Source organism: Daphnia pulicaria, chromosome 8 (assembly GCF_021234035.1).
Source record: "Daphnia pulicaria isolate SC F1-1A chromosome 8, SC_F0-13Bv2, whole genome shotgun sequence".
Classification (NCBI taxonomy): domain Eukaryota; kingdom Metazoa; phylum Arthropoda; class Branchiopoda; order Diplostraca; family Daphniidae; genus Daphnia; species Daphnia pulicaria.
In genome coordinates this window covers 2,926,263-2,947,529 of record NC_060920.1, presented here as the reverse complement: position 1 = coordinate 2,947,529, position 21,267 = coordinate 2,926,263, and the positions used below count along the sequence as shown (strand labels likewise).

General features: G+C 38.8%; 2 protein-coding genes across 2 annotated transcripts; both read left to right on the top strand.

Annotated features, from left to right (window-relative positions):
- Window positions 1-4,358: 4,358 nt before the first annotated feature.
- On the top strand, window positions 4,359-7,238 carry LOC124310763 (intracellular protein transport protein USO1-like). The gene has a single exon (XM_046774733.1). The coding sequence runs from the start codon at window positions 4,359-4,361 to the stop codon at window positions 7,236-7,238; it is 2,880 nt and encodes a 959-aa protein (XP_046630689.1).
- A 1,386-nt stretch (window positions 7,239-8,624) lies between these two features.
- LOC124310762 (DNA repair protein RAD50-like) lies at window positions 8,625-11,213 on the top strand. Its single transcript, XM_046774732.1, has one exon. It carries the CDS (start codon window positions 8,625-8,627, stop codon window positions 11,211-11,213), a length of 2,589 nt encoding a protein of 862 aa, XP_046630688.1.
- The last annotated feature ends 10,054 nt before the right edge of the window (window positions 11,214-21,267 follow it).

The window sequence follows — 21,267 nt, the reverse complement described above, 5'->3', positions numbered from 1 at the left end:
TTGACGCTGGCTATACGGAAGCTGTCTTGGTCCGGAGCAGCTCCGTGTGTATGCCTCCGATCTCTCTCGATATATATTGACTTGTGTACCGACCTCTGTATGTTCTTAAACTTGGCTTAAAGAGAATGAATAAATAACATCGGAACGATGGGATTCAGCTACGTCTCACACAACCGACTAGACGATACTACCGGTGTCGGGTTGATCACCGAGCAATGACTTGGCCAAGCCTGACAATATATCAAAATCGGGGTAAATCTAATTTGGAATGATACGACCCAAAACGGATTCCAAATTTCAGGTTTTGAGAAAAACACCCTATAAACTTAAAATAAAGGTTGAATGCAACATCAGGGCGTGATACCGCACTTCCCGGATTCCAAACTTGTAATTTTGTTAAAACATCCGAAAACCGGATTAAATCCATTATTGGGGCATGATACAGCAACAGCCCAGATTACAAGTTTAAGATTGTCGTAAAAATGAAGAAAAACAGGATTGAAACCAATATTGGGACGTGATAAAGATCAGCCTGGATTCGAAGTTAGGGGGGAACGGAGTCATCTTGGACAAAATCTTTGTTTTTCAATTATTTCTTTCTGTATTTACTTTTTATGTAATATTTTACTTAAATTGTAAAGTATCCTCTTCTCTACCTACCATATTTTTTATTTATTTTCCGTTTGAAAATAAAGGAGTTGTAACGGTTTTTATGTAAATTTGTTGTACCTTCGCGAAAAAACGTGGGTCAAGACTGGACAGGTTATGAATGAGATTGTACAGTGCTAGTTAAAGGCACAATGATCCATGATTAAAATTTAAAAAAATATATATTTTCGAATTCTCCATCCATTCTTTAGTCATCCACGTTAAAATGGATAAAGTCGTGTTAAAAACTTAAGAGTTACGAGTGTTTCTGTAAAAAGGGGGTAGATTGGACATTTTACGAAAATTTGGGCCCTAAGGCTACTAAGCTCCTCAGACTGCTATAGTTAGCGTTGTACAAAAACATCCCCAATACTGCTGTATAATCTGACCGAACCCTACACTTTTTTGTATTTTGCTTAAATATCTTTTAAGGTACTTGACATTAAAATGTAATTTTTACGGTAAACATAAAGGAATTAATACTCCAGTTACATCATTTATTTGTTTATTAAGGTATCACGTTTTTAGTTATTTTATAGCTACTGAAATGGAAAAAAAATTGAATCAAACGCCCCTATTATTTTTAATTTGCGGTAACATCAAAAATAATCACGCGATCTCAATAAAAGATTGATCCGTGATGTAAAACACCAAATTCCACACAAAAAAGTTTAAATAATTTTATCTTCTGAACTGAGGGAATAATTACATTTGCCCAATATGACCCGTGTCCATCATGAGTTCTCCCCTGTAGATGTTGTGGAAAAATATTGGAAATCTGGGTTGAATCTAATGTTGGGACAAGCTCCTTTAAACACACGGACTCCGATATTTGAAAAGAGCGGAAAACAGGGTTATCAAAAACATTAGCTTAAATCGAGGAATTCGCAGTAGAACATCCATTGGTCACTATAAAGTATAAACTTCTAAAGTGATGCTACCATTTGAACCCTCTGCGATCAAAGAAGGCCTATGGCAGCATCTGGGTTACTAATCAAGTCTTTACTTACATTGCATCATTCGGCCAGTGTCCATGAATACCCAGCATGCTCATGGGTCCCGATCAACAACAAAAAACAATCACTGTCGCAATCATGATTTCCCTTGAAGATCGTTATTGCGATCTCTTATGCGATCGCCGCTAGATGGCAAAGGGGGTGGAGTACTACCGTTTTCAAAACAAACAAGAAAATGCATTTTATCACAGAAACTTTGGAAACTTCAATTTATAATAATCACTTTGAAAAAATAAAATATAAACTTTAATGTATTGGCAGTGGTGCTAATTTAAAAAAAAATATTAATTAAAGAAAGCACTGATTGCAAATCTGATCGCGCAATTTTCAGCCTGTGGACCTGATCCAGGTCGTGCTTTTTTTTCAATTTTGATCGCGGTTGCTATCGCTAAAAAATGACCACGGTCGTGATCGCGCGATTGAACAATCGCGATCACAACACTGCACTTGGCGAAAACGAGCATCTAGCGCTAGATGAAACCACGTCGGGTTGTCGCCCCCTCATAAGAGTGCGTTTTCTCTTTTTAACAGAGAAAAAGGCGCGCGGGGTGGAAATGGGGGGAGAAAGGGACTAGAACGGGCCAAAAAAACTGTTTTCAATTTACACTTGACAACATTAAATATGACGCGAAAAATCTGAAAATTAAGACTTTTTTCAGCTTGTGAAGCTCTTCATTTCAGAGTTTTCCGCGTCTTCCTACCTTAACCCGTTCTGTAGTTATCCCCCTTCAAAGTACCCTAATTTACATACAGCTCTATGGAGCGTTCCCAAACTTAGGGTTCGATTAAAAATCTACCCTTCTCTTGATAGGAAAAATCTGAAAACAAAAATCAGCTTAATGCTACCCATAATGGCTACGGCAAAAAAAATTGAAAATTACCAAAGGTAATTATGATTATACAAGAAATAACGAAAGAAGACCCTAAGGGTGTAGACGATATTTATTTAAGCTCTTTAAAGTTTTGAGGTTACTTCACCCCTTGCAACGCCCCTTTCCGATCAGACTTTTTTGGTGGCTGATTCGAAGAATAAAATAAAGTTGGGCAAATGAATGTTGCAATGCATATTGGGGTGAGAAAACAAAATAATCAATGAAACAAGCGTGACATTTAACAAGTGGGCTACAACATAGCTTGAACGGTGTACAGAAACTGAAAAAATTGGAACACTGCTGTTTGGGCAAAAAAACCGGCGGTACCGGAAAAAAAGGCTCCCAATCCGTTCACGACTATAAGTTGAGTTGGAGGAAAAAAGGGGGATGCCATCATTCTTGTTTGTTGCTTGCTCCTCGCCTGGATGGAACAGAGTTCAAAAAATTATGAAAGAACATTGAAGGCGCGATCCCAAAATAACGAAATAGGGTGGTGCGGGAGGGAATAAGGACCCTTAGGGTCTTCTTTCGTTATTTCTTGTATAATCATAATTACCTTTCGGGATCGCTGAGCGATCCCTCTGGTAATTTTCAATTATACCTACGAAAGTAACTCTTTCGACCCTAAGGGTGACTTCAAAGCTGATCGAGCGCTATTTGGAGGTAGGATCGATGCTACCGACGGCAATATGTCCCTTTGGTAGAATTTACTAAATGTAGACTCCCTACTCCACTGCCCCGCTTTCAGAATGCTATCTAACGATAAACCGGACGCTAGGGCTTTTGAGGCCACTGCTCCTCTAGTAGAGTGAGCTTTAAACACCGCTGTGTCGATTCCGGCCGCTTTAAGAGACGAACGGATCCAACCGCTCATTGTGTTGGCCGTGATGCTTCTATACGGCGCGATAAGGGAGATAAAAAGAGAGTTAATGTTTGTGTTTTTTCGAAGGGTAGATGTACGGTCGATATACGTTCTGATCGCTTCCACAGAGCAACATGCGGCGTCCAGAATGCTGGGAATAACGATGGATTTCAAAGGTCCACTATGCTGCGCTTTCTTGGGTTTAAGCAACGTGAATTTAATTCCGTTGCTTGAAAATGCTACTGACTGCATATCAATTGACGATAGTTCCGAAACCCTTAGGAGAGAAGCTAGTGCCAACAAAACCGCTGTCTTGCGAGCTAGAGCCTGGAGTGGGATATAGCGATTTTCGCTTAAAGTTGAGACATATTTAATTACGACATCCGGATCCCAAACGCTATTGTACTTAGGACGCGGGGGATTGAGGTTGTAGCAACCATTGAGGAGCTTTTTTACTAAAGGATGGGTTCCTACTGGATGACCGTCGACAGACGGGAGGGTTTTGGATGTGTAATGAGCCAAAATAGCCCGGGGACGGAGCGCGAACTGACAGCGGGAAGATTGACAGCAAGAGCCGAGCTCATTAGTTATCTGTCATTCACGATTATAATTATGTTACACACCCGCGCTTGTCACTCATCAGACCCATGATCATGCCGTGCACAATCCGTATAAATACTCCCCAATCTGTAGCAGTAAGGCAGAGTTCTCTCAGCTCTCCTTCAAGCTCCAGCTCCAGAAGTAAGATCACCCTTCTCATACTTTCTATTGTGTACTTGTATGTGTGCTATGTGTGCTATATGTTCACCGGAAGAATACATGGCGTAAGCTCTCTACAATTGGAGGTCCCAACGAGACTCTGAAGCTAACCGTAGAGACTTTCGCCTGTATTTTTTTTTCAGTGCATTTGTGAACTTGTGTTCAACGAGTGGAACGCCTAAACATCTTTAAGGTAAGCGGATGCCTGATTCTTTGAGCAATCCTGAGACTTCTCTCAACTCTTTCTTTACCACCCTATACCCTAATCTGTCAGACGAAAACCTACCTTCCACATATTCTCCATTAGAACATTCCCCAAGTACTCCAATATCAGACCCTGCGGTTAATACAGCCCGAGACAATTTCCTAACAAATTGGAAGGCATCAGTAGAAATCGAATCTTCGTACTTAACCGAAATAAGTAGACCCCACCACACATCATCCGTACGCAAGCTAATTTTACAGTTGGAAGAAGAGAAAAAGAAAACACACAAGGCTACTAATAACATTTTAAATCAATACGTCTATATTATCGTTAGGGACAAACTTGAATCCACAGTAACTCCAGACACCATAAGAGAAACCACTAGAAAATTAAGAAACTACATAGTCTTCTTGAAAGGAGACAGTAACAGTGTAAACCCCCTGGTGCAACAATTACAAATCGTTCACGGAAAACAGCGCGAATTCAACACAGAATTAATTACGGTACTGACCAAAGAAGCCCTCTTACAACAAGCAGGACTCCGAAAAACCCATACTGAATTAATTAAAGAAAAAGAGAAAGTAGATAAAAAGTGGAAAGCCGCTGAAGAAAAACTTAAAGAGCAACGAGAGGATATCAATAAATTAGACCAACTTAAAAAAGATAACGTAACTAATTTAAAACTTTTAGACGATTCCCAAAATCACGTAGAGACGTTACAACAGCAACTTAGAGAAGCGGAAAATTATAACGCCGACGGCAATCAAATAGTAAAAGACCTCGAGGAAAAATTAAAAATATTAGTATTAGAAAGCACGACTGCAAAAGATAACGAATCTCAACTTAAGAAAGCATTAGATATAAAAGAGAAACACATTTCTTTAGTAGAAGCAAATAGCTTAGAAGCAAATAATACACTCGAATCCGAAAAGGAAGAGTTAAGAAACAATTTGACTGCAGGTCAAAAACAGATAGAAACCCTCAACAGTCAAATCACCGCACTCAAACTTGAAAACGAATTAGGAAAACCACTAATTATTCAGATTACGCAAACAAAAGATAAAACCCATAGTAACTACGTTACCGCCACATCAAAAATTAGAAAATACGAAGAAGAAATATTAGACCTAAAGGACGATAAAAAGCATCTAGAAAATAGGATATCCAATCTCGAAGAACGCAATAAGGATTTAAAAGACAGGGAAAAAGCTTATCACGAGGCCGAAGATCAGTACGAAAGAAATTTTCAGGAGATCGTAGAAAAAACCTTCGAAACAACAAAATTTATAGACGAATTACAAAGTTTCACAGGACGAGACTCAGTAGATAAATCATTATTCGCCGAACTCGATACAGAGAAAGCAGACATAATTAAGAATCTACAAGAAATCATAGATAACCTTACAGCACAAAATAATAGCCAGGCGACAGCAATCTTTAAACTGCAGAAACGTAACACGATACTAAAAAAGAACCGCAGAGTCAGTATTTCAAACATGGGAGCAGGTGCAGGAGCAAGTCAAAATGGAGACGATGATGCAAACAAAACAACACCTACACCCCCACAGGATACCACTATATTAGATAATGTAACAAAACCTATAGTAAAAGTATTAGGCGAACTCTTCTCACGAGAAGACAAAAAATCAATTCCAACTTTTAAAGGAAAAAGTACCGACAAATTAATCACCGAATGGTTAAAAACAGCAGAACACGTAGCGAGAAATAATGACTGGGACGACGACCAAAAGATACGTTTCTTTTCAGATCGTCTAAAAGGAGAGGCTTTAGAATGGCACGATAATTATGCGGAAGAGCAAGGCGACCTAATTAATTATATCGATTGGAAATGCGAAATAATCGAAAGATTTCAAGATTCATACGACCTAGCAGCCCTTAGAAAGAAATTCAATAGAATGAAGCAGAAACCTGAAGAGAATTGTAGGACATTTGTTTCCAGGCTAACTAGCCTTTACGACAGCTTAGAAGGAAAATTAGATAAACTGGATGAGAAGAACAAAACAGAGGTAGAAGATGCACTCCTCAGTACAGTTAAGAAAATGCGAGACAATATTAAAATCAAAACTTTACTCCAAGGAATATTGCCCAAAGTAAAAGCCGAATTGTATTTGCGAATGCCAGAAGATTTTAATGATTTTGACCAGTTATGTAAACAATTATTTATTTCGGAACAAATTTTACAAAATAAAGAAACTAACGAGGATAAAGAAATAACGGCAGTTATCGCTGGTATTACGCATCACGAAAAACAACAGGACGACGAAATAACACAACAAAAATTGGATCTCGAAATAATTAAGAAAGAATTGACAGAGTTAGGAAATATAACTAAAAGACGACAATCCTCACAAGAAAATATTGCCACTATTGGCGCAGTGGACCACTACGGTGCTAGACGAGCAGAATCCGCGGAACGACGTCCGAGACAGGGTGACTCTCAAGTACACTTCAATAGACCCCCACAGGGAAACCAAGAAAATCAAAATCAAGAATATACCCGAGATAGAGAAAAAAACTACTACCGTAGCAGGGAACAGAGTCCAGCCGGCTCGGGAAGATACGAACAGAGATACCAAGATAACAGCTACATTGACCCCCGCAGACCTAATAATTATAACCCGAGATTCAATCGACCAAACCCTAATTACGGCAACCAACGAAATAGGTACAACAACGCACCACAACCCTGGCCCACAGTACAAAACAATAACGCATATAATAATAGATCAGCACCCCCTAACCAGCAATCAGCCCCGAGGGATATTGTGTGCTATAACTGTAATAAAAGAGGGCATATCGCTCGAGAATGTTGGACGGATATGGCTCGTGTCAACGACCCGTCACGTCACAATTAGTTAATTAGGAAAATATAGCAATAAACTCTTTTTTTTTAGCCCTCCATAATCTGACCCCGCCTGTCCCAACCATAAACCCCACTCCTTAAAATCCCCATTTTAATATTTTATATTCCAGCAAAATGATTTATAGTCACCTGGCGCTGCCGCCAGTCTATTTTTCTTCGGAAGTCTTATTTCGACTCCGAGAAAAAAAAAATTTTACTTAAAAAACTCCAGTAAGCAAAAACAAAAACAAAAAGGGCGTTTAACATACACTTGCACAAGAGAGGGCATAACCCAAAATAATAATAAAATCAATTGCGTAAAAAAAAAAAAAAAAAAAAAAATTATCCGGAACCGTTTTAACCAAAAAGAATATGATCATTTTAGGCTTCGCAGGCTACTACCGAAAATTCGTCCGTACATTTACAGAAATAACAACCCCTAACGGCACTCCAGAAAAAGACAGCAAAATAGAAATGAGAGGAAGAGGCAAGGGGCCCCTTCATTGTATTAAACAACGTGTCTAGGCCTGTCCTGAGCTATCCAGATTTCACGCGCGAATTTATCATCTAAACTGATGCATCAGGATATGGCATGGAGACGGTGTCGGCACAAATACAACCTTTTCCCCCTCAGAGAATACAGATGGGACCGACGAAGCGAGCACCCAAGAGATAGACAAGAAAATAATTCATAATAGCGTATAACTCGAAAAAAAAGAAGCAGAACGATCGACAAGTAGTTAAAGAAAGACAAGTAATTAATAAAAGAATCAGATAAAAAACAAGCCATACACTGTGAATGGTGAATGGGCTAGGTTACAAAGAGCAGATAAATATTGTAAAACAATATTAGGAAAAATAGATACGGATACATATAAGATACAAGCCAAGATAACGTAAAAGAAATAGAAAGATGAAACAAAGAAAGAAGAAAATAGTGTAATGTTAATTCACAGCATATGGCAAAGCCATTGACAAGTTCTCACACTTGTTGATGCGTTTACCATACGCATCTTCTTAATTACTTTAACAGGCATGGCTACCATCAGACAAGCCATCGCCCGTCGTCCCGTATATAAACCGGACATTCGATTCATTTGGAGTCTCGCTTGTACGGTCACTCGCTTGTGCTTGTAATCGTGTTACAGTTGTCTTGGTTGGTTCTCAATACACCTTTAACCGCACCTCTCGTGTTTGACTCCTGTGACACATCATCACAAATTGGTGAACGTGCCAGTTTGGACTTCAAGACCTGCCGTGAGTCAACGAGAAGGAACATCGCCCCCAGCTGCCACACCACCTAGGACCAGACGACAGAACGACCAGACGACCAGACAACCCACAACGAGATCATCTACATCGAGGAAGGCAACATCAATTTTCTCTAAACTGTAAGTGAATGACGAATCCTCAAACAACAATTAGCGACACTTCGTTTACTGCTATTAATGAGTCTTTAATTGATGAGATAGACCTTGAAGAAGACGCGTACGTAAATTCCTTAGCTGATAGTGTACTAAAAGTTAGAAACAATTTTGTTACCCATTGGTCAAATTTAATAAGTCTTTGTAAAAGTAATATAGATGAAACCTCAGATAAACGCTTAACACGTAGTAGTTATATTGCAAAAAGAAAGGAAGTCACAGGTCAAGTTTATCATTTTTTGAAACAGTATACATTTGAATTGCATAAGAAGGAGTTTGGAACTTCAGTTTATCTTACCGGTGAGGCTAAAGAAAAAGTTTTAGAAAAATTAGGGACATATTTCGTAGAATTAAAAGCAGACCCCAATAAATTTAACCCTTTGTTACAAAATGTTAGAGAAGCTCATAATCGAGAAGTAGATTTTCGGAATAAAGCATTTAAAATATTTAAGAGGGAACTTCTTTTCAAACAATTAGCATTAGATGAGTATGCAAAGAATCTTGAACAAGACGTAGCGAACGAAACGAAAAAGACTGAAAAAGAGGTAGATAAAGTAAGGAGAGAATTTTCAAAGAAAGTAGCCGATTCTTATCTAGAAAACACCCGTTTAACAGCAGAAGTAGAAACATTAACCCGAACAAATTTTAAACAAGCAATTCTAATAGCAGATTTTAATAATAGACCCAAAGAAAGTCAGGCAAGCGATGAGAGTAAAACATTTTTGACAGAATACGAGACAGCTAAAACCGATCTAGAAAAAGCTAAGAGCGAAATCATAGGACAAAACGACTGCATAAATGATTTAAAGGATTCTCTATCACAACTTAAGGAAGATACTGAAGATAAAATAAAACAACTAAACCATAGCTACAATCTATTAGACAACGCACACGAAGCTTTGAAGAACGCAAGTAAATTAACAGAAGACGACGTAACAGCACTTACAAATAAAAACCAAGAACTATCTCAGAAGCTAGACACATTGCAAATTGAAGCCAACTCCAAAGAAGCAAGCATAAAACTTTTGAAAACAACCAAACGAGACTTGTCCAATAAAATCTCTGACCTCGAACAAGAACTTAAAGCTAAAGATTTATACATTCAAAAACATTTGAACTCAACTCTAGTAGCAGATACGCAAACCCATTCAAAGCCCACCCAAAGAACTAATATTATAACCATGACATTAGGCAATGGAAACGAAGATGCACCAATAACTAAGAGCCATTTACGTGAATTATATTCACAGGACGAACGTAAATCTATCCCGATTTTTAAAGGCAAAAGAGGAGAGCAGTTAGTTAATAATTGGTTAAAAGATGCGGAAAGAGTCGCACAAAGCGCAGGGTGGGAGAAGAAAGATAAAATTAAATATTTTTCAGATAGACTAAGAGGAGATGCTGCGGATTGGCATAGTGATTATATGGAAAGAGCACAAGATGAGGAAGATTACGATGCATGGGAAAAAGCTTTAATAAATAGATTTCTTACAGAAACAGAGTTAGAAAATTTAAGGAAACAATTAAACGAGCTTCGGCAGACCCCCGATCAAAGCACACAGACTTTAGTTAGTAGAATTAATCAGTTATATGACATCATTCACGGAAAAGAAATTACATTAGGTGACAAAGCGACGAACGAAGCTAGGGCATTAGCAATATCTCTGAGTCAAATGAGAGGCGAAGCTAAACAAAAAATTCTTTTAAAGGGTCTCTTGCCTAAAATATTGAAAGTAGTTTGGAGCCGCATGGATGTTGATAGTGCTTACGAAGACGTATGCGAAATCGCCTACGCCGCAGAAACTTTAGTTAATAGAATGGAACAGAATGAAGATAAGAGTTTAAAGGCCACTATAGCAGGTATCTCTGCACACGATAACGAGCAAGATATAGAGATCTTGCGGCAGAAAACAAAGATTGTTCATTTAGAGAAACAGTTAGCCGGTCTAACTATCGGTAAAAATGCTCCACAGGAAAACAACGAGATTGATTTTCCCTCAATAGCAGTTGCCGACGCCTTTAACAGACACAGATCACCTTCCGGCGATCGTAGACGGTCCAATTCGGAAAATCGGATCCGTTTTCAGCACCCCCCAAGCCGCCAACACAGCGCGGATAGAAATATTCCTCGATCTAGAGGTACGAATAATCAACACCATAGATCACGTAGTTCTAGTGGTAACAGATATAATGATACACTAGATAACCGTCCGAGAAGAGAGCCAACTCCACCACCACAAAATTATTCAAACAGATCACAAGGACAATTTCAGCGTCCCCAAAATTTTAATCCTATGTTTAATCCTCGTCGTAGATTTCAGAATTTAAGTGAATATCCCCAGCATTTTCGAAACCAAACGTTTCGTGCCCATCAGGTACCGCGCCAGAATAACTTCGTTACCTCAGGTCCCCCTGGAGCTAGGCCACAGCATAACGCTTGGTATAACCCAGCCCAAGGATTTAGAAATAAGAGACATATAGAGTGTTATGCTTGTGGAAAGCGAGGCCACTACGCGCGAGAATGTCGCAGCGTGCCCCCGCCCCCGTCAACAGAACAGCAGTAGGTTTATCGAGTAACAGTGTTGTAAATATAAATATACCCGTAATATGTAGCGTTACGCAGTTAATGCGTATACCAGTGAGTTTTTCTGGTCTAAAGACACAAGCTTTAGTAGATACAGGTGCCTCAGCTAGTTTCCTTGCACATCGACTACTTATAAATGTACCCTATGGAGAAGTTAAAGAAATAAATACCGCCAACGATAGCACACAGCTTTTTAGAACAGTATCAGGAGAGTTAGTAAAACCACGAGGATGCTACGAGCTAAATATTAGACTAGCTCGTAGACACTCGTTTAAACATCCATTTTATGTAATGTCAGAGTTAGAAGAAGGATGTATTTTAGGTTACGATTTTTTAGCAGCTAACGAAATAATAATAAACCCTAGCGAACGATCGATTAGCTATAAACAAGACAACGAGTTAAAGAAACTTATAATACCGCCATTACAGATTAACTCAATTAGCATAGTTGATCCACCCCAATTTAATTTAGAAGGCATACCAACAACACACAGAGAAAATTTAAAGAACCTTTTAATTTCAAATTTTTCGCTTTTTACTGAGAATTTAAATGAGCTAGGAAAAGCAAAATCAGTCAAGCACCTTATACGTACAACCAAGCTTCCGAACGTTATGCCTATGAGGAGAACGCCTGAAAGGCTACGACTTGTTGTAAAAAAACAAATAGAAGACATGTTAAAACATAATATAATTAGGCCCAGTACAAGCCCTTTTGCATCACCTATTCTTTTAGTAGCTAAAAAAGAAGAAGGACAGATGAGATTTTGCGTGGATTATCGTGAGTTAAACAGTGTAACCATAAAAGACAGGTACCCCATACCAAACATTCAGCTAATTATTGATAGTCTACACGGTGCCAGGTATTTCTCGACTCTGGATTTGCTCAGTGGATACTGGCAAATCGAGATCGAAGAAAAACATAAATATAAAACAGCTTTTATTTGTGAGTATGGCTTGTATGAATTTAACTGTATGCCATTTGGTTTGTGCAATGCACCAGGCACATTCCAAAGGGAGATGAACAATGTATTAAAGGACGTGCTGTACGAATTTACACTTGTTTACCTTGACGACATCATCGTTTTCAGTAAAACGCTTGATGACCACATAAAACATTTGAAAATTATTTTTAAGCTTCTGGCAAATGAAGGATTAAAATTAAAATTAAGTAAGTGCGATTTTTTCAAAACAAAAATTAAATACTTAGGTCACGTGATTACAGTAAATGGTTTTCATCCAGACAATAAGAAGATTACTTCAATTCTAAACTACCCCGAACCACAAAACGTAAAGCAACTACTCTCGTTTTTAGGATTAGTTAATTATTATCGGAAATTCGTTCGAAGTTACGCAGAGATAGCGCATTATTTAACAGAACTGACAAAGAAATCATCGACTTGGATTTGGGAAGAAAACGAAAGGGACGCCTTTCGACGTATCAAGAATTCGCTAACCAACAATCCACTCTTAAGGTATCCAGATTTCACCAGGGAATTTTTAGTATACACAGATGCCTCAGGATACGGGATTGGAGCTGTGTTAGCACAGATACAGAACATACCCCCCTCAGAATCAGATCCAACACAGGCCCACGGAGAACAGGAAGTAGTTATAGCTTATGCGTCAAGACATTTAAATGAAAGAGAACGAAATTGGAATGTATCAGAAAAAGAATGTTTAGCGATTGTTTATGCATTAGAGCAGTTTAGACCATACTTATACGGAAGAAGTTTTAAAGTATACACAGATCACAAACCATTGGAGACATTAATGAAGAAGAAAGATCCGCATGGCAGATTAGCTCGTTGGTCGTATGAAATGCAATCATACGATATGATAGTCCTACATCGTCCTGGCCAGGAAAATCAAAATGCCGATGCATTAAGTAGGACTCCATTACCATCAATAGGATCGATAATATTAGTAAAAGAAGAAAAGGTTCAAAATGATATAATATTAGCACAGAGAAATGATAATTATTGTAAAGAAATAATACAGAAACTAGAAGAAAGCAATAAGAAAGAATATAATGAATTCCGTTTCAATAATGAAGGCATTTTAATAACAAATGAAGGAAAAATAGTTGTGCCAAAAGAGAAAATTAATGAAATTTTAGAATTGAATCATGATCATATTTTAGCAGGGCATTTAGGGATAGCAAAGACGCTAGCGAGAGTAAAACGCCAATTCGTTTGGCCCGGACTAGGCAAAGACGTTACTGAATATGTAAACAATTGTATTGCATGTGCAAAACGTAAGGCCTATGGGTCGACTAAAGCCCCACTTAAACCATTGCCTTTAGTAGCAAACATTTGGGAACAAGTCGCAATGGACATAGTAGGGCCGGTTACGGAAAGTAGTGAAGGAAACAAATATATTTTAGTTTTGTCTGATTACGCAAGTAGATATGTAATGACCATACCAATGAAAGACCAGAAAGCGCATACGATAGCAGAACATTTAGTCAAAAAAGTCTATACAAAATTCGGTCCCCCAGCAAGAGTATTGACAGATAAAGGAACTAATTTTCTTTCAAAACTCATTTCAAAAATATGCATTCTTTTTAAAATTAAGCAAATTAAAACTACAAGTTACCACCCGCAAACGGATGGACTAGTGGAAAGATTCAACAGGACTCTGTGCGATATGCTCGCATGTTATGTGAACGATGAACCAGAGTCATGGGATAAATATCTCGACTTTGTAACTTTCGCATATAACACTGCAAAGCAAACTAGTACAGACTGTTGCCCTTTCTATCTATTTTTTAAACGCGAAGCAGTAGTGCCAAGCGATATTTCTGTCAATGATGATATAGACGTTTTTGAAGATGATGCAGATGAATACGATAAACAATGGAAAAGAGCTCTAAAACGTTCGAAAGAGCGATTAGAGAAAGTTCAATCAAAGCAAAAACGGCTATATGACAAAGGTAGTAAATTAGTTAAGTATAACGTAAATGATCACGTACTCTTAAAAGCCCATTCTACCCCAGGAAAATTTAATAATAGATGGTTAGGACCGTATAAAATAAATAGAAAAATATCGGACCTTAACTATGAAATTATCAAAATAACAGACGAAATAAATAACACTGAGGACGAAGGGAAATATATAGTACATGTAAATAGGTTAAAATTAGTAACCAGCACTCCCAATAATATAACTAGCCCTAACCCAATAATTATTAAGAAAAGACGTAAAACAATTAAGAAAATGCAAACTAAAGTAGGAAAGAAAAGAGGTAGGCCTCCAAAAGTAAAAGAAACCGTAACAGCGATAAAAAGAAGAGGTAGACCTCCGAAGATAACAGGGGTTGTAATTCCCCCGCAACCAAAACGTGGAGGTAGACCCCCAAAACAACCAAGATTTACAGATCAGAATTTACCTAATAACAACCCGGTAATTCCACCGACACAAATACGTGTGTCACATAGATACCCACTTAGAAATAGAAATTAACGCTTAACAAACAGTAATCGTATTTTGTTTTTCCAAATTAGATGGGAAACAACGCTGTTCTTATCACAGCATGCTACTTGTCGATTGTCTTTACGCCTATTTTGACGCTTAATATACAAATTTGCGACTGCTCGAAACCAGTCACGAGAGGTCTGCTTGACCTTACAGACCCAGATTATTGTTTCAAAAATCACACTGATAAAGAGGATGAACAGAAAGTTATGAGCAAATTAGTAACCTATTATGTGGCTACTAAAATACAAACAGACCTGCGAGTAGAAGGACTCGTATGCTCGCAATGGATAGAAACGAAAAAGATCACAGGATCATTTTGGGTAGGATCATATGACACAGAGCATTTTCACACGACGAAAGAGGTCAGTCCCCAAGAATGTTGGGAAATGAAATCGCTATTAAACTGCGCAGGAAATAAGAATATAGTTAACGGCAAAACATATAGTTATAGACAAAAACCAGTAGGTGAAGGAAAATGGATGTCAATAAAAGAATATTCAGTAGTGAATTGTTTAGCCCAAGACATTGAGATTAGACAAGAGTCCACCGATGGACCACTTCTATCACCATTTGGATCGCATAACGTATCGTTGAAAAACGAACACCTTATCGTTAACCACAATACTATCGTGTGGCGCATACCAAACGTTCCTACAGCAGAGGAGGTAAAATGTCAAGAAAAGAAACAATTTAAGGGAACAGGTAAAATATCTCTCATTAAAATAGACAGAAATCCAAGATTAAAACAGATAAAAACAGGTAGAATATTAGATACAGAAAAACAAGTTGAAATTTTATTTGGTCCCGAAAAAGTCAACCTTTGCGCCGGTATGTCTAATTCTTACAAAATAATTGGCATACCGGATACCCACATAGTTTTTGAAGATGAGATCGAAAAATTCTTCTTAACAAACCCAACGTCAAAAACTCGACACACAAGACAGCTTCAACAAATTAACAACGAAAATAGCCACGTGTTTGCATGGGGACACCTCAACCCCCTTGCATCATTTCCACCCACCGAGTTCGACGAGAAATATGAAGACAAAAGTTACGTGGTAACAACTTCCGACATCGAAAATCATCTGTTCCTGATGCCTCGAGTTCCAATCAACAAAACTACATGGAGCGAGCTAGGAATTTGGCCGAAAACGCAGCAGCTCTTCGAATTTTCCACGGACTATTCCATTCGTTTTACAACAAATGGAACCAGTTACTGTCTGACAGTAAACAACCCAAACCACCTGCTTTTCAAAGATTGTTCAATCCCCCACTCGACTTGGATCTATGATGACTACCGAATGTACATCATGGAAACGCAATCGAAAGGATGTCTTACAGCAGTCAAGGACCAGGTGTCACTTGAACCTTGTGAAATGGAGCCCCATTCAATCAAGCAGATGTGGAGATTTGATCAACGTAATACGGACTACAACCTACGTCAAGCATATCCAAACATCACAATAGAAGAATGGGAATTCGTCCACGAAGAATTCAGAAGCAGCCCTGCAGAAAACCTATTAAATATAGACCATATATTTAATTGGGGACAACTTATGAACAAAAACAAAAATGGAAAAACGCCGATGTGTATGAACAATATACACGGAAAATTAAACATCTCTATGGAGCCATGTCAATCACCAGGAGATCCGATGCAGTTTCCAGATCAACTGTTTGAATACGACATCGACTATACCATCAGGAAGTTCGATACCAATCATTGTTTAAGAATAAACGAAAAGAACGCAGTTCTCGAGCAATGCAACCCAGATAGTATGAGATGGGGAGCCAACGAGATAACTGGACAATTAATGGATGTGAACTCAATCAAATGCATTGAATTTCACCAAGGAAAGTTAAGATTAGGATTATGCAACGATGACCAGAAACCCAGACATCAGAAATGGAAATTCGAAGCATACAACCCTAATCTAATAAATTCCGAAGAGCATCCCAGCTTAATACCTTCCAGGATTCTTGAGTGGCATAAAAACTTTTCCATTCATGATATGCCATTCCCGACGATGCCGCCAATCTTCCAGAATCGAAATAACATGAGCCTCATTGAAGATGAAACGTTACCAGAAAAAACGCCAGTTCCAGATACAACAACGGAGACCAACAAAGAAGAAACAACGCCAGTTCCAGATACAAAAACAGAGACCAACAAAGAAGAGTACCCTGAAATATTGGAGATAAAAGCCGTAGAAACACCGATCATAAATGAAACTAAAGTTGCAGCAGCGTCACAAATCAAACAACAAATTCTAGGGAATAATCAACAGAAAAATCTAACAACAGTTTTCGCAGGCGAAATAGCGAGACCAGATGCAGGAATCAATAATAATTCAAGCAACCCGCCAACAATGAACCCAACAAGACCTACAGATCCTCCAGTACCTGCACCGACAAAACCTGCACCAAAAGTGACATCAACAACAACAACCACAACAACAACGACATCGACAACAACTTCAACTTCAAAACCCATACCTTTAACCGAACCAACAAAACCACCTGTACCACGCCCACGTAATTCTACACATAGCAACATCCCACCCCAAACAAAAACAACAGGTCCCAACCAAAAAGTTACAAAACAACCCTTACCCTTACCTCATCCCACCAGAACCATCATACCTCACCAAAACGATTCCAAAACTATACCTATACCAACAAAAGCCACATTACCTTACCTGAACGACTCAACCGACAAAAGCAAAAACACCACACAAAATAAACCAGCAACAGCAAACAAAGAAGAACTCAGCGAGATCATCAAGCCCATCATCCAATCCTTCCACGAGCAATATAAGCAGAACATCGAGATTCAACACGAAAATGAGCTGGCAAGAGAGATACGACAAATATACTGCCAGGTGTCTGTGTTGAGAAGATTGCAAGCCATGACACTGTCTCAAACAAATGGAATTCTAGCCGCAGCAGCATTGGAACTACCAACTTGTTCACGACTTCAAGGACTCGGACAATCTCTACTTCTACAGGAATGCGAGAAGAAACAAGTTACAGTCGGAGCAATAGAAACGAAATGTGGATTCCAGCCATACACGGTTTACAAAAATAACAACTATACAATTGGAACAGATGGATGGTCAATCCACCCGTTTTCCAATTGTTTTTGGAAAACAAACCTTGTCAATCTAAACGGAAAAACATTTCACTGGGAACACAATACAACCCACGCCGATTGGACGGAGCAAACGCCGAATATACACACACCAAATTTGAATCTTGTATCGCAGTTTGAAGAGCTCTCCCTTAACGATTTTAACTACGCTTTAAAAGGACACCCAGCTCATTCCGTAACAGACTTAGAACGACTCAACGTTTTAAACGAATTAATAGGTAGGATAGAGGAAACGCACGACAATTCGTTAGCTGGAATGATAATGTCAGAGAAACAGGATACGAAAATTGGAGACATGTATTCTTGGACAGATTATCTAAAAATTATCGTTTTTACTACGATAGGATTTATAATGTTTATCCTAGTCGCGTATATTTTTGCACGAGTCAACCCTATACCAGCCATGATAGATTCGTTTCAACAACGCCGAAATCGCCGTGCAGCAGTAGAAATACCAATAGAGCAGAGTCATCACATGGCATATGCCACAAACCATCCAGTTATAATGCCAGGAAATATGTATCCATATGTTATGCCACCAAGTGCGCCTATCGAATCAATAAGCCGAGCAAATAGTTTCCTTAATCAAATTCATCTGTAACTGCTGACAATTGACAACATACTTATCACCGCATGGAGTAGAGTAGAAATGCTTTGAATAACTATATACAAAAATATGTTTAAAAAAAAAAAACCACCTTCTAATATCCAAAACACCATATCATCATAGAAAAGAAAAGAAAAAATGAACCAAGAGGATTTTGCAACGACCCCATCGGAACGTCAACGGATTTGGACCTTTAGCACTACCCACATGAGTAGGAGAAATGCTTTTCCTCCCAACCAGAAACATGGAATTGAAAAAACCACCCCGAAGATTCACGAATTGGTTTTGATGGACAGTCACACCGAGTTGAAATATTGGCTAACGCGACACCCAGAGGACATTGAGAACAGCTATCGACAAAAAACGCCTCTCCTGGTAGCTATCAAACATAATTCGTATAAATGTTTCAAGATTCTCCTAGAGCACGATGCAGACGTCGAAAAAAGTAACTCGAAGAATGAAACGGCGCTAGTGACCGCGGTACGATTACACCGAATTAACATGATCGAAGACTTGATCTACAAGGGCGCCACAATCTACAGCGGAGATCGAATGGCTAGAACAATCACGGAAATACTCATCTCACGGGATGACGTAAATAGTATACGGTTCGTCCATATTTACAAGAAAAACCTTTTTGAGCACGATCTGGTTAATCAGGAATTTCCTTTGACTTTGGCAATAAGCCATCAGGCTAGGAATTGTATCGATTACATCCTCAGCCAAAACCCAAAAGTCGAGTCATTTCTAATCAACAGAAAATTCAGCTGCCCCATTTCAGTGGCTATAAGAAGAAACGACATCGAAACCATAAGGGCTCTAGTAGAGCTAGACAGATTCCAGCACATTGTCAACACAAAAGTGCATAAATCTCTTTCTTATATCCATCTAGCAGTGAAAAAAAACCGCCATGAAATTGCCGACATTCTACTATACCACGGAGCACACGTAAATCTACAGGACAATAATGGAAACACGCCCGCACACTTCGTGAACGATATACCTACGTTAAGGGTATTGATTTCTCACGGAGCCCGCCTGGAACTTGGAAATCGTAACAACGAAACTCCAATCATGGCCGCAGAAAAAGATGGCAGGAATGCCGTCTATCAATATTTACGCCTCTACAACCATGAAAATAGGAAAAAGGTTTATAAAACACTCGACACTAGATTTTATTACAATAATTCTGACAGAATCGAGAAAGCGATAGCAGCCATGAACATAATGTCGGACGAGACCTCCCAAAAAGGAAACTACGAGGATATGCCAGACTTGGAAGAAATACCGGCAAATAAGCACATCCCTATTCCGCCACGAAAGGTCAACGAGAACATCTACCCTGCAAGAACCGAAATGTCACGCCTAGACGACGGTGCACCAAGTCTCAAATTACGGAATTTTAAACGCCTAATAGACAAAGCCAAATCGAAACTACCCCCACCACCTGGATACCGACGGGACTATTCTTTGATAACAAGCGAATCAGATAGCGACATCGAGAAAAACATTATTGCCGACAACAAAATAACGCCTTCCGAGAATGAAGATGACGACGATCTAAACGAATTAGAATAAAGGAATTAAAAATAATAATAATAATAATAAAAAGATACAATGGTAGCAAAGCGTTGTAGTAATCACCAGTAGCAGCTAATAGTTGTTTACAAACAACAAAAAGAAAAACCTAAAAAAAAAAGAAAAAAAAAAAAAAAGAAGCCAATAACATTTAATGCTAAAAAAAAAAATAAAGAAAGAAAGATGTTAATTAGCCAATAAATCGTAGTTACCGATTTTTTAGTCATTGCCTTGACATAGCGTCACTAATGAATCGATTTTACCCAAGCAGCTTACATGGACGCCAACGCAAAGGTGCTAAAGAGAACGTTCGCGTTAGTAGCTGATAGAAAAGAAAAGACCGTGGTACTCCTGGACGTAGAAGCAAGAGTAAGGAGAATACCAGCGAAAGTGATTATCAGCAGCAGCGAAACAGTAGTGTTTCAAACAGAAAGGAGATTTATTAACAACAAAGAACAAATCGACCTTGAAGCAGATTCACTAATAACACTTCACGAAGCGGATCCGGAAGATGAAGATCCACTACACAGCGACGATCTTTACTACGATGACATAAGTTCAATCGATAGCGGATCGACGGAGCCGAACCCTGATCTACCACTAAACTTCGCCTCGGACGAAAAAGCAGTTTCCCCCCTTCCACCAGGACTCCCCAACAACGAATGCAGCTGGGAAGCTGAGCAGATGTACGCTCCCCCAATTCTTCTCCGAAGCGAGGAGGAGTATCAGCAAAACAGGAAGGACCTCATCAACCAATACAACCGCGACAGCCGTGAACTATATCGACGTTTTTACTCCCAGGCCCAGCAACTGAAGCGAGCACGAAAAAGAATTTATTCATCTTAGCTACTTGAAAAAAAAATATATTATCAATGTCTTTGACAGTTGCCTTTATGCAGATTTTTGCCACTCTTGCCTGTTTAGTGATTTTTACCATTTTTGCCTGTTCAGTGACCTATTATGTAGCAATGTTGTGCTTTTAATCTTACATGTAGTGATGCTGTGCTTTGCCAATGTTTAAAGATCACGCCCCTTCCCAGTTTGGAACATCTCCAAGCGGGGGAGGAGTGTAATGTTAATTCACAGCATATGGCAAAGCCATTGACAAGTTCTCACACTTGTTGATGCGTTTACCATACGCATCTTCTTAATTACTTTAACAGGCATGGCTACCATCAGACAAGCCATCGCCCGTCGTCCCGTATATAAACCGGACATTCG

What these genes read in the sequence shown, in the direction of transcription:
- LOC124310763 (XM_046774733.1), top strand. Translation starts at nt 4,359, where the DNA reads ATGCCTGATTCTTTGAGCAATCCTGAGACTTCTCTCAACTCTTTCTTT.
- LOC124310762 (XM_046774732.1), top strand. Translation starts at nt 8,625, where the DNA reads ATGACGAATCCTCAAACAACAATTAGCGACACTTCGTTTACTGCTATT.